The sequence below is a fragment of the Fusarium redolens genome (genome assembly GCF_020744475.1).
Source record: "Fusarium redolens strain MPI-CAGE-AT-0023 chromosome Unknown BKA55scaffold_5, whole genome shotgun sequence".
NCBI classification, from domain to species: Eukaryota; Fungi; Ascomycota; class Sordariomycetes; order Hypocreales; family Nectriaceae; genus Fusarium; species Fusarium redolens.
In genome coordinates, this window is record NW_025763668.1 from 947,643 (window position 1) to 959,498 (window position 11,856).

The 11,856-nt window shown below is 48.2% G+C and overlaps 4 protein-coding genes across 4 annotated transcripts; 3 read left to right on the forward strand and 1 right to left on the reverse strand.

The window, feature by feature from the left end:
• Window positions 1-106: 106 nt before the first annotated feature.
• On the reverse strand, window positions 107-2,676 carry BKA55DRAFT_562187 (uncharacterized protein). The gene is made up of 4 exons (XM_046192242.1): window positions 1,998-2,676; window positions 1,433-1,946; window positions 1,121-1,383; window positions 107-1,062 (listed from the first exon to the last, which is right to left on the reverse strand). The coding sequence occupies exons 1-4, from the start codon at window positions 2,180-2,182 to the stop codon at window positions 231-233; spliced, it is 1,794 nt and encodes a 597-aa protein (XP_046051900.1). The 5' UTR covers window positions 2,183-2,676; the 3' UTR covers window positions 107-230.
• A 393-nt stretch (window positions 2,677-3,069) lies between these two features.
• On the forward strand, window positions 3,070-4,068 carry BKA55DRAFT_687481 (Pfs, NACHT and WD domain protein; the record flags this gene model as incomplete). The annotated part of the gene is made up of 3 exons (XM_046199072.1): window positions 3,070-3,076; window positions 3,125-3,331; window positions 3,389-4,068. 3 exons carry the CDS (start codon window positions 3,070-3,072, stop codon window positions 4,066-4,068), a joined length of 894 nt encoding a protein of 297 aa, XP_046051901.1.
• Window positions 4,069-4,215: 147 nt separating this feature from the next.
• BKA55DRAFT_591966 (uncharacterized protein) lies at window positions 4,216-6,033 on the forward strand (the record flags this gene model as incomplete). The annotated part of the gene is made up of 4 exons (XM_046195325.1): window positions 4,216-4,631; window positions 4,718-5,056; window positions 5,210-5,253; window positions 5,351-6,033. The coding sequence occupies 4 exons, from the start codon at window positions 4,216-4,218 to the stop codon at window positions 6,031-6,033; spliced, it is 1,482 nt and encodes a 493-aa protein (XP_046051902.1).
• Window positions 6,034-6,402: 369 nt separating this feature from the next.
• BKA55DRAFT_661906 (uncharacterized protein) lies at window positions 6,403-11,843 on the forward strand. The gene is made up of 11 exons (XM_046197603.1): window positions 6,403-6,994; window positions 7,045-7,819; window positions 7,875-9,971; window positions 10,227-10,397; window positions 10,457-10,713; window positions 10,764-10,830; window positions 10,892-10,919; window positions 10,982-10,994; window positions 11,043-11,132; window positions 11,186-11,528; window positions 11,583-11,843. Exons 1-11 carry the CDS (start codon window positions 6,501-6,503, stop codon window positions 11,817-11,819), a joined length of 4,572 nt encoding a protein of 1,523 aa, XP_046051903.1. The 5' UTR covers window positions 6,403-6,500; the 3' UTR covers window positions 11,820-11,843.
• The last annotated feature ends 13 nt before the right edge of the window (window positions 11,844-11,856 follow it).

The following is an 11,856-nucleotide window of genomic DNA, read 5'->3' on the forward strand; positions in this document are numbered from 1 at the left end:
TTGCATACCTAGACGGTATCGACAGCACCTATAGTAAAGGGAACAAGCGCAGTAAGTAGAAGCTGGTGGTGTTATACAAATATAAAGAAAAACTTAAATTCAAGCAATATACTTATTTATATTGACTTTTTAAAGAATGCATTACTCCCCTATTCCTCTTGATATTCCCTATTCTAATCTGTTTATAATAATAAGCCGTATTATAAAGAAATGCTATAGGTTTATATAAATTAATAGTCATCTTCTGGCTGCCATTCTGTGCCGTAGCTTCCGTTGCTGCACCCAGATTCCAATGCCCATGCTGAGCCGTCGTGTAAGGCTAGTTGAGCGAGAGGAAGATGAACTTTAGCCTGCCTAGTGGCAAACCGCAAAGCATGCTGGTTTCTCCAATGCTCATCACGGAAGGAGCTGGACCCAAATTCTGGTGTGTTTGGTGTCAGTTCAAGCGGTGCAGGGTTGGACAGCCACTGGTGGATTGCCCATATCTCATCATGGGATACTCTAGCACGGAACAATGGGTCGTCAAGGGGATGATATACTACCTGGGCAGTTCTCTTTATCCAGTGCTCTAGGACTTCTTTGTGACTCTTTGTCCCCTGGCGCGCACTCAATTCAGCGAGGGGATAAATACCAGTCGCCTTGAGCTCGTTTAGCTCTTGGATGAGTCTCTTGAATTCTACAACTCTCTCGGGAGGGAGCCGAGGGCTGTTTGGTTCGAAGTTTGATGAGTACTTGAGAACGACGTCTCGACATGAAGTTCCGATCCTGACGAGAGATCGCAGAAGATCTCCCTCGAATGGAATGACGTGAACACGGCGAAAGGCGGATACATCCACTTCTTCATCGTCGGTGCTAGCAGAGGGACTTCTGTCAAATGGCATTCCAGAGTTTCGCAATCGCGACAGCGCCTGTGGCCGTTGGAACCTTGATGCCCACTGCCCCTTCCACGAATTCCAATGTACAGGTTCAGGAGGGGGCAATGGGACCGCCAGACTGCTAGAATCGGACGAGATGCCTAACTGCGCTCCGTCTGCAGTATCTGACCAAAGGAGGCATTTCGGGCTAATTCAGACTATCAACTGCTGTGTACTGCTGTAAGAGACTTCTAAGAGACACTTACCATTGGTATCCACGCCGAAAACCAGATGTTGTTGAGTCAAATACGTAGTCGCATCTAGGACATGAAAATTCGGTGGACTGGCTGCCAAGCCGTTCCAAAAGAATTGACATATTGAGTGAATCTCCCGGAACCACAGATGTTGACCAATTTTCTGGCTTGATAGGCATATTTGTCCGTGATTGCATAACAACAAATCGTCGGCGCTCGACGAGGCGAAGGCCCGGCTTGTTGTAGAACATCACGATTAGCAGCCGGCATAGACCCTGCGTCTGTCAGTAAAGAATGCTCAGTCACACCGATGCCAAATCATACCTCCCAGGTGTCACACATTTGGAATGGAAGGGCCATTTTGATACCAAAGGGATTCTCAAATTCTAGAACCGGGCAGTTTACGCCAGGCACCCTCATTGCTGACTCCAACCTCGTCACGACGTCGTGGAGTGAGAGCAGTATGTGGGTATTTCGCTGGACGAGACCAATGATTTCATTGCAATATTGAACGACAGCCTTGATCCATCGCTCCAGGTGCTCATTAAGGGAGAAAAGTCTGACAAGCTGTGATGAAGCCGCCCCCACTGTGTTAGTGACGGCATCCAGAACGATACTTGTCTTTTCAGCGTTCTGCTCGACCAACTTTAGGGTGCTTTCTTGTTCGACTTGCGCCAAGTTCGCAGCAACCACGAGTTTCTCGAGTCGTTCAGACCCAGCCTTGGCTTCGAGGAGGCAGGTCTCAATTTCATGAGAAGCGGTCTCCGTGGTTGTGATCAGCGCCTTCAAATGATCGGCAAAGGGATTATTTGTGGTATTTCCTGGTGTTAGACTTTCCCTACGCGGCGTAAGACGGAAAGAAAAGGTTACAGATTGATGGATAACTCACCAGTTCTGCATCGTCAACAGAGTATTGATCGCCAAGATCTCACTCGTTAGTATTGCGCGAAGTTCATCCACCTCATGGCGGGCGATAGCCGACCAATGCAATCGCTTCTTGAAGCTCTTAATCCAACCTTTTTTACTCTTGTCTATGCAATTTCCGGGGTCTAAAGTATTCTCGTAGCTCCTCATCTTTCTTTCGAATTCCTGCAAGGGCCCGAGGCATTGCAACGCAATCGCCCGGACTCTCTCGAGCCTGGCTTGCTCATCGACGCGGCTCGGTATGAGATGGAACGCCTGATGGCAAACTTTTGACAGAAAGCCTAGTTCAATTGCGAGCCGCTGGAAGTGATGCGGCGCCTCTTTGTACGACTTTACCTCGACGACGATGCGTTCGATCAGCCCTGCGATGGCGATCAAGTCGCCGATACTACTTCCGTCAATGATCGTATTGCTGAGGGCTGAAGGCAATTAAGGGATGGTACCTATACCCAAATGACATGGCACTAAGGTTGTAAGAATTGAAACCCCCCAAATGGAATGGCTGCTTAAAATTGCCTATGCAAGGCGAGATTTCTACACCGTTTCAGTGGCTGGGTAGAATGTCGTTCCCGAGAAAGCAAGAAGAAGAATGGAACTGGTTAGCATTTGGGCTTCGCAAGGCCTGGCACAAGCAAATCATGACCTGATCGAGGGTTGGGGATATTATAGCCAATCATTGGACAATTCACGGTGAGGCTTACGGACAAGGCAGAGTCTGCCTTCGCCAGTTGTTCGCTTTTCTTGGTGGCGGGGTTTCGCCTGGTGAGGTGGCTTGCTGAATTCTGCCTTAATAGGCGGCCGTTTTAGTGGCGGTTCTTGAATTATCAGGCAGGGAGGCTGACCTCAGGGCAGACAACTTGCAGGCCAAGACCATTCAGCCGCACTGTTGGCTGTCCCTTTGCAGCGTGCATGCGGGGTTCTTTGCTTATCATGATGTTCAAGAACTTCCTTCTTTACATATTATCAAGTGACAACGAACTGTTCATGTGCCTATACAAAGACCTTTGACTAAGCCGCTTGTCAATTTCATCGAAAAGATGTCAGGTATGCAAAGCAGTCACGACGACCGAACAGCCAATTTAGATCCATAAGAGTACAAAGTTGCCTGGATTGCCCCTCTTGAGATTGAAGCGAGAGCTGCTTTGTCTCTGCTGGATGAAAGACATCGCGGCCGGTTTCCCGTCAGCCGTAGAGATGACTACATTTTCGAAGCTGGTGTCATAGGCAGCCACAACATCATCATAGCGACTCTGCCGGCAGACCAAGAGTATGGCAACGGTTCTGCAGCCGCACTCGCCAGTCAGGTCAAAAAGTGCTTTCCGAATCTTTAGTTTAGGCTCCTTATCGGCGTGGCAGGATTGCCTAATCTCAATCGAGGCCGTAATGTCCGACTTGGCGATATTCTCGTCGGCCTCCCCGATAGTAATAGCGCAGGGTTAATTGCGTATAACCATGGAAAGGAAACTGAGGACGGCTTTGAGTTATTGCGCCATGGCCACAGTCTCGCAATAACAGAACCTATCGTTCGGTCGGCCATAGGGAATATCAAGCTTCAAGCGCCAAATAAAAGGGAGACCTTCTTGCCATATTACAAGAAGATTGCGAATCTAGAGCATTCCACGGGAACATTTGCCGACCCTGGGCAAGACAACGACATTCTATACGATGATGAGAGGCAGGTGATTCAGCGCTCTTCACGGCCAACAGATAAGCGATCTCGCGTCTGGTATGGCCCCATTGGATCGGGAGATAAACTGTTGAAGAATGTCGAGAAACGAAACCTATTAAGAGACAAATACGATATTATCGGGTTGGAGATGGAGGCAGCAGGAACCATCAACAGAATCCCCGTCGGCGTAATCCGAGGGGTTTGCGATTATGGTGATCGGCACAAGAATAAGGACTGGCAACCGTATGCCGCAGCAATGGCTGCTTCACATGCTAGAGCGTTGCTGGATGCCATTCGGCCCCAGCTGCCTTCTAGCTCTGGCTCCAGCGCAACAGTAAATGAGCGTCAGCGAACAACTGGTGAGTAAGTCTTGGAGTGCTCTAAAAGGTTGTTATGCAGGAAAGACTTGCTACTGATAATCTTAGATATTATTCAAGAGCCGTGTTACTATATACCTCTGATGAAGAATAGACGCTTCACTGGTCAGCAGTAGGTCTTGCAAGCGTTAGAACAGATGGCTTTTGGTCAGGAACAAGTCAATCGGATTGCACTTGTCGGACTAGGCGGCGTTGGCAAGACACAAATAGCCCTACAGTTTGCCTACCAGACCAAAGAGAAACTCCCACATTACTTAATCTTCTGGATACCTACGTTGAGTGACGAAGGTGCTGAGCGTGCCTACATGGAGATTGCCAGAAAGCTTGGTGTTCATAAGGCAAATGATGATTATGACGTGAAGGAGCTTGTTTGCCAGCATCTAGCATCAGGCAAAGCTGGAAAGTGGCTGTTGATTGTGGATAATGCGGACGACCCTGATCTCATACTTGGAAATGAGGGGAACCCTGGCTTCGAAAGAAATCTACCGCTGAGCGATAACGGGGTTGTTTTGATCACGACGCGGACTCGACAGATTGCTGTCGATCTTGCCCAGTCAGACGTGCTCGATGTTGACGAAATGGACAAGGAAGAGGCGATTGATCTCTTTAAAACGACCCTCATTGAACAAAGGAAACTAGCAACAAAGAACTGGTCCTCAACCTCCTTGCAAAGTTAACCTTTCTTCCATTGGCCATCACTCAGGCTTCTGCGTACCTCAACCAAAACAAGGCGCCCATACGAACGTACCTGAAGCTTCAGGAGGGCGCTGAGACTGAAGTTTCGAAAGTCCTTGGAAAAGAATTTCGTGACAATACGCGATACAGAGGTACCCGAAACGCTATAGGAACAACGTGGATTGTGTCATTCAATCAGATCCAAAAGTCGGCCCCTCTTGCGGTTAATTTGCTATCATTCATATCCCACATCGAACCAAAGGCAATTCCCCAGTCCATGCTACCTGGAGCGGCACCTGTAGAGTTGGAGTCGCAATGATGAAGAGAGGGACGATGCAACAGTTTTTCTTCTAGAAAAGCTTTCTCGGTCGTTTGCGGACGATAGGCAATTTAAAGAATCAAGTGATTGCGCAAACAAGGTATGCAAGTGGAGAAGGGGCTTTTTGCCAGAAACAGATCTGCTTCGGCTAAGAGCAGAGACTACTCTTGGGATGTCATACGTTGGATTGGGGCGTTTTGAAGAGGCTATTGAGATACTAAGTCACATCGTCGAGGCTCAATTGGGAATACTCGCAGAAGATGACCCTAATCGCTTAGCATCAGAACGCTTACTGGAAGACGCGTATGCTCACGTTCAACGAGTCAATGATGCAATTGAGATCCTTGAGCATGTGGTAGACGTGCAAAAAGGCTTAGATGAGGAAGATCCTGTTCGACTACAAGCGGAGCACGGGTTGGCAGCTGCAAATCTTGCGAATGGCCAAATAGAAGAAGCGATTGATGCATTAGAGCATATTGTAGCGGTTCGAGAGAGAACGCTACAAGCGACTCATACCGATTGTCTAGGGTCACGCATGTTACTAGGAGCTGCATTTTTGGAGAGTGGGCAGACTGAAAATGCAATGGAGTTATTCGAGAGTTTGAAGTCAACTAGTATGGAGATACTTGGGGAGAATGATTTCATACGGCTGTCAAATGAACACCACCTTGGAGTGGCCTATTCGCGATTGGGGCGAATCGAGGATGCAATCCCCATTTTGGAGCATGTGGTAGAAAGTAGGAGGAGTATCTTGCTTGCAGAGCATTCTTGGCGATTAGCATCAGAGTTCGACCTAGCCAATATATACTGGCATGCCGGACGGATCGAGGAAGCTATCGAGATTTTGGAACATGTTGTGTCCATTGAAGCTGACATCTTGATGGAAGATGACTCTAGACGACGGGTATCAAAGCGCTTACTGCAGGACTGTCATGAGAGCATTCAGGAGGTTGTCGATTGAGATAATAAGAATCCAGGTCGACAACAAAAGATATATTTAGACAAAAAGTGCAGATCGCCCTATAGGACGAATAAACCTGCTCGGTTCTGGATGCTAGCATACGAAAAGTTGGTTGAAACTTTCGCTTCTCCTAAGGCCTAAATATCTACAGCGACAGGCTTGAAATGATTATTTCTGCCAAGGGAACGTTTGTGTTCAAGCCTGTTCTCTGTTAGTCAGTCTGCCTCGATCAATAGTTTCATGCACCTAATCACCGTAGTATGAATGTGGCTTTTCAACCCTGTAGGTGGACCTATGGGAGGAGAGTGGCGAAGTCGTGGGCGCTTATGACCTGACCATGCAGAGCCTCGTCAGTGTCTCAATCTCATCACCTTGACAATGACCATTATGATCCGCTCAAAATTCTGTATCTAATAAGTAGAAAATTGAGCATAGGATCTGGACTCCGCCATCGTTGTGCAGCCAAAATGGTGCGAACAGAGACTCTTCTCAGCGAGTACATCAATTTCAGCGACCAGGATGCCGGCTTGAGCGATGGAGAACTCATCAACAAAGAGCTCATGTTCTACGGCGCCGCGGCAGTCAGCCATCTCTGCAATGAGCAAGAACAAGGCATCAACATCGATGATAATCTTCGCAAAAGTGAGCGGTTCCGATTCATCCGAGAACTCGACATAATCTCATCAATCTACTCAATTGCCCCGATAAGCAAGAAAGCGGGGATCAAGTCAACGCCGCCCGTCATTGCTTGGTCTAATCGACTTCAGACCCTCTTTCTGGGCTTCTGTTGCACTCGCGACATGAACGATGTCCGGTCTGATCTGGACGTACGCTTGGCAACGTCTGATGATATTGGATCGCGCTTCCATAAGGGCTTCTGGAATAGAAGTGAAGAGTTTGTGCCGCTTGTTGAATGGCTTATGAAGAGACACAAGTTGGTTGTTTGCGGCCACAGCTTCGGGTGCATTTATCCAGGCACTTTAATTAATTCACGCTAATGCTGTATCTTAGAGGCGCTTTAGCAACCATCTCGTCCTACCTAGCCATGGTCAGTCGTGATCCTGTTCCCAATGCCTGGGAAGAAAGACAAGGCGGCATATCCATCATCACATTTGGGTCACCTTCGTGTATGGTCGCTGAACCTCGAGGAACGACAGCTTCCCTTCAAATGAACTTGAGCGGCAACTTTCACCATGTTATTAACCCTCACGACTACGTTCCCTTCGCACTTAACGATAGCTCGAGGAGGTTCAGACAGGGCTTCGACGCTTTGCGAACACCATTAGGAAATATTTCACCCACTATCCAAATGCTATGGCCTATTCTCGAGTACTTTCTGGATCTTCTGTTGCAGCATACCGGCAAGTTCTGTCACTTCGGTTGCATGTACTCCATTGCGGCCGAAGTACCGGGGATCCAGAATTGTGTTCAGACTTTGCGTGTCAATGACATACCCCAGATACCCAGCGCAGGCCAGGTTGACCAATACCACAAGATGTCACATTACTTCCATTGTGTGAAGAACTCTGTCGGCGCACGACTTCAACAGGAAGCTTCATCAGAAGTCGTTCATGGGATGCGTTCTGATGTTTCATCAATGATCCTTCCGATGCCCGAGACGGTGACCAGCTGCGCCTGCGTGATTCACAGCGACCACTTGATTGTATCACTCGACGTCGATACGCCTGTGATGCAGTATCTTTTGAAAGGAGCAACCTTCAGGAACGATACCCGAGAAATTCCTCTTACGATTCTTGGGTTCCCTACCAAGTCTGACCACTACCAGGTAGGTATTCACTTTCATGTGGTCCTTGAACTTTTCAAGCTGACTTGTTTTCCAGACTTCTGTGAAACTGGAGTATCGGATCAAAGCCGGTGACCCCTTTGACGATATTGGAAAAGCTTCAATCGCCATCCAGAAAGGCATCACCCTTCATGATATCTTTGGGCGATCTACAGACATTGATGTTGACACGGTAAGATCAATGAGTCTGGATAGAGCCAGTTTGCCAGCGACATTTGAAAGTATCAGGCTGGCAATGATACGCGCGCTTGTTGCGCAGATGTCAAAAGTCCAAGCCCTCAGAACTGATAATACCTCTCGCGATGCCCATCCCCCAGAAGAGTTCATGGCGATTGTCGACAAGATAAAAACTGTCGTAGAATGTATTGACGGCTTGGTCAGCGATGCCAGCCCCCATCTCGTCGTTAGTCGCCTGGGGCATGCTTTTACCATTCTGAAGGTGCTTTGGCCGAAGGACTTTGAGATTGGATCCGACTTCCATGCCTCTATGCCTGGGGCGTATGGAGATGAAGAATCTGACACTGGCCTTCTTCACGATATTCCTCATGACTGCCCTAAAGCGCTTAGAAAGCTCATTACGGACATGTTCCTTAGTCAGAACGCCCCAGGCATTACCCGAGCTCAACTTTCTGTCAAAAGCTGGGAAGCCGCCAAGAGACCGACCTTGACAAAGCAATTCACGAAGATACCAACATTTGCTGGAGCTCTTGAGACGTTTAGTCATGATCTATATCATCGTTCGACAGACCCCGCAAGACGCACTGAGCAATCAGTTTCCCAGTTCCAAGACGTCATGGGTGTCATCCAATTCTGTCATCTTGTTATCATCACTCAACTTGACGCGCCATATGAATGGTACTGCAAGTCTACTGAGGGTCATCAGATAACATCAGCTGCTTTGGGGGCATTGCCATCTTACTTCTCCGGAGCTTCGGTATTTTCCAGAGTCCTAGCCTCATCCTTCATGGAAAGCTTGGGCGTGGGAGCCATTTCCGCTGCTGGTATGGGGGTAACCGGAGGCATAGCTGTGTTGTTTGCAAGCACCGCTGTCATCAATCATTTTCTCAACAGGCACAAAGAGTATCTCAATCTAACATTCCCTGGTGCCCTATCCACCACTCTACAGGCACTTGATCTACCCATTGCTGAGTCCGACGACATAGTGGAGAAGACCCTACTCGATCGCGTGAAGCAGGATATCGCAAGTTCTCGTGCCCCAGATACTTTGGAGAAGTGGAGGGTGAAACTTGAGGAGGGCTTGAAAGACTATCCTGGGGCGAAGGCTAATCAATGGTGCATCACACCCACCTTCTTCTGGCCTAAGTGGCTTTTCAATGTTGCTCAAGTCGCCCAGCTTCGGATCCAGCTCTCTGACAAGATCTGCATCGGAGTACAGGGCTCTACGGAAGCTGGCAAGAGTCAAATGCTGACAGTCTTGACTGGAGCATCCGAGGACTACTTCAAGCCTGGCTCCAGCAGACTTTGCAGGACTCTGGGCATTCAGTCGTACGACTCCGGGGACCTTGGTGCTATCTTCCTCGACAGTCCTGGTTTTGACGACCAAAAGCCAGAGATCAAGTATATGGCCGATGTGTTTCAAGAGCTATTCGCTATTGTGATCATCGTCATCCCAATGGAACGAACACGATCTGAGGCTACCGAAAGTGCACTACGCATAGCTATCAAGCTGCTCCGTGACCAGGAGGATAAGCGTCCACTACGGATTCTGCTGAGCCAGGCCGATGGTCTGGATCATCACCGCAACAACAAGCAGGTCTTTAGGGACACCCTACGCGATGTTAAGGAACAGTTCATGTCGAGATTTAGACAAGAACTGGGTGAGAACTTCACCACTTTCAGACAACAGCCGTTTCACGATGGAATTGTCTGCAAATCGGAGAAGCTGGAGGATATAGTCAAGCCGTTCTCGACGCATGCCCAGATGAGTCTGGATGGCATTACTGCGTTGGCAGATTGTCTTCCTGGAACACCATGTAAGATTGAAAGAGCGAGCCACTTTGGGAATTTGTGCGAGTTGGCTGATGCGGGAGAAATATGGGACATCGAGTCGCTACGCTCCTGGCTTCGGGATCTTTCACCTAACAGTGTGCCGACTTCGAGTGGCCGTGTGCGGGTATACTGTGATTAGTTTTAGCAATATAGTATTCCCTCATTTTCAGTAGGTGGGTTTCTATGATAGTTATATACACGATTTATTTTCTTTGCGATATATCTTTGTCTCGCGTGAGACTGCTTGCAGGGACCCCTGTTTGTCTGTTGGTTGCAGCATCCTGTATACCCACCTCCATATTGGCTGAGTAAGAGAGGCGAACTTGGCAAACATCATCTGATGAGCCCCGCGGCGTTGACTTCTAAATGCCGCAACCAGATCACGCACCATGTCACTTGGACTATTCATCCTTGGTTATTAATATTGAGCATCATGACGGATATACAAGCCAGTGACACGACAGTCGATCAGCCTGCACCGACAACAGGCGACACGTCCCAGGAAGAAGCTCCTACGGGACTTCTCCCCGGTCAGCATTGGACGCAGACCGTAGGTCTCTAACATGTCAGCCTTGACATTTCATGACATTACCATTTTGACCTATCCAGGAGCCAGTTGAAGACGATGATGACAATGACTCGACACTATCGGACAATGCTAGCTCAACAGCTTCACTCTCTTCCGATATCTTGCGCTACCGAGAGATCAATGGAAGGAGATATCATAGTGAACAGGGCGATGCACAGTACTGGTTAGTGGCTATCCAAGCAATCAACTGGACACCCCCATCCAGTTTGATTACCGAAGCTAAGCCAGTGCCCAGGATTTCAAATGACAACCAAGCCAATGAAGCACTGGACATCAAGTAAGGGGTGGTCAGACTATCACATGGGTCGTTTTGCTTACAGGTTCCAGTCACCATGTTCTAATTCTCATGTATAACGACAAGCTATACAAAGCGCCGTTGAAAGATGATATACAGGTACTCTTCTAATTTTATTATATGGCTAGAACCGTCTGCTGATGAGTCCATCTTGGTCAAGGCCGCTGTAGATATCGGAACAGGCACAGGTAAGAGTCGCGTTACTGTCTCCCCCATCGACATAGACAACTAAATGACCATGCTTGTGTAGGAATATGGGCGATGTATGACCTCTAGGAACAATTATTAGAATCACTAGCTTACACTGAAAGGGACTTTGCCGACGAGTTTCCCAACGCAAAGGTGGTTGGAACGGATATTTCCCCCATCCAGCCAAGTTGGCTGCCACCAAACCTCGAGTTGTGAGTGAAACATCAATCACTGACGCATGTATACCGACTGACTCACCTTGCAGTCAAATTGACGATTGTACCCAGGAATGGACGTTCAAGGAGAACTCACTTGACTATGTACATATGAGATTCCTGGTTGGCAGCATAGTCGACTGGCCTGCATTGTTCAAGCAAGCCTACAAATGCCTAAAACCAGGTGGCTATATCGAAAGCCATGAAGCCTCGCCTTGTATTGGCAGTGATGATAACTCTGTGTCTGAAGATAGCGCTATGGGTCAGTGGGGAAAGATCTTCATGGAAGGAGGTCGGAAGCTGCAGCGGCCATTCTCTGTCCTCGAAGATAATGTCCAAGTTCAAGGTATGAAGGAAGCAGGATTCGTAGACATTGAGGAAGAAGAGATCAAGGTATATTTCCTGTCCTGCTACTACTTTTGGAATTATTGGTCTGACAGATATTAGGTCCCTATTGGCGGATGGCCTGAAGATCCAAAGCTCAAAGAGGCCGGTCAGTACTTCCAAGCTGCAATTCTGCAGGATGTTGAAGGAACTCTTATGTTTATTGCAAACCTACTGGGATGGAGTAAAGAGGAGATCCACGTCTTTGCAGCTCGGTACCGTCGCGAAATCCGTTCAAAGAAAGTTCACGGGTACTTTCGCGGAAAGGTAGTTTGGGCACAAAAGCCGCTTGAAAACTAATGCTCTGATTTTGGTTCGCACTGCAATTTGAGTAGTA

What these genes read in the sequence shown, in the direction of transcription:
- BKA55DRAFT_562187 (XM_046192242.1), bottom strand. Translation starts at nt 2,182, where the DNA reads ATGAGGAGCTACGAGAATACTTTAGACCCCGGAAATTGCATAGACAAG. An exon ending in CTGTTGACGATGCAGAACTG is followed by an intron (nt 1,947 to 1,997) that starts GTGAGTTATCCA and finishes TACGCCGCGTAG; the next exon opens with GGAAAGTCTAACACCAGGAA. An exon ending in AAATGTGTGACACCTGGGAG is followed by an intron (nt 1,384 to 1,432) that starts GTATGATTTGGC and finishes TGACAGACGCAG; the next exon opens with GGTCTATGCCGGCTGCTAAT.
- BKA55DRAFT_661906 (XM_046197603.1), top strand. Translation starts at nt 6,501, where the DNA reads ATGGTGCGAACAGAGACTCTTCTCAGCGAGTACATCAATTTCAGCGAC. An exon ending in CCAAGTCTGACCACTACCAG is followed by an intron (nt 7,820 to 7,874) that starts GTAGGTATTCAC and finishes CTTGTTTTCCAG; the next exon opens with ACTTCTGTGAAACTGGAGTA. An exon ending in CTTCGAGTGGCCGTGTGCGG is followed by an intron (nt 9,972 to 10,226) that starts GTATACTGTGAT and finishes TGCCGCAACCAG; the next exon opens with ATCACGCACCATGTCACTTG.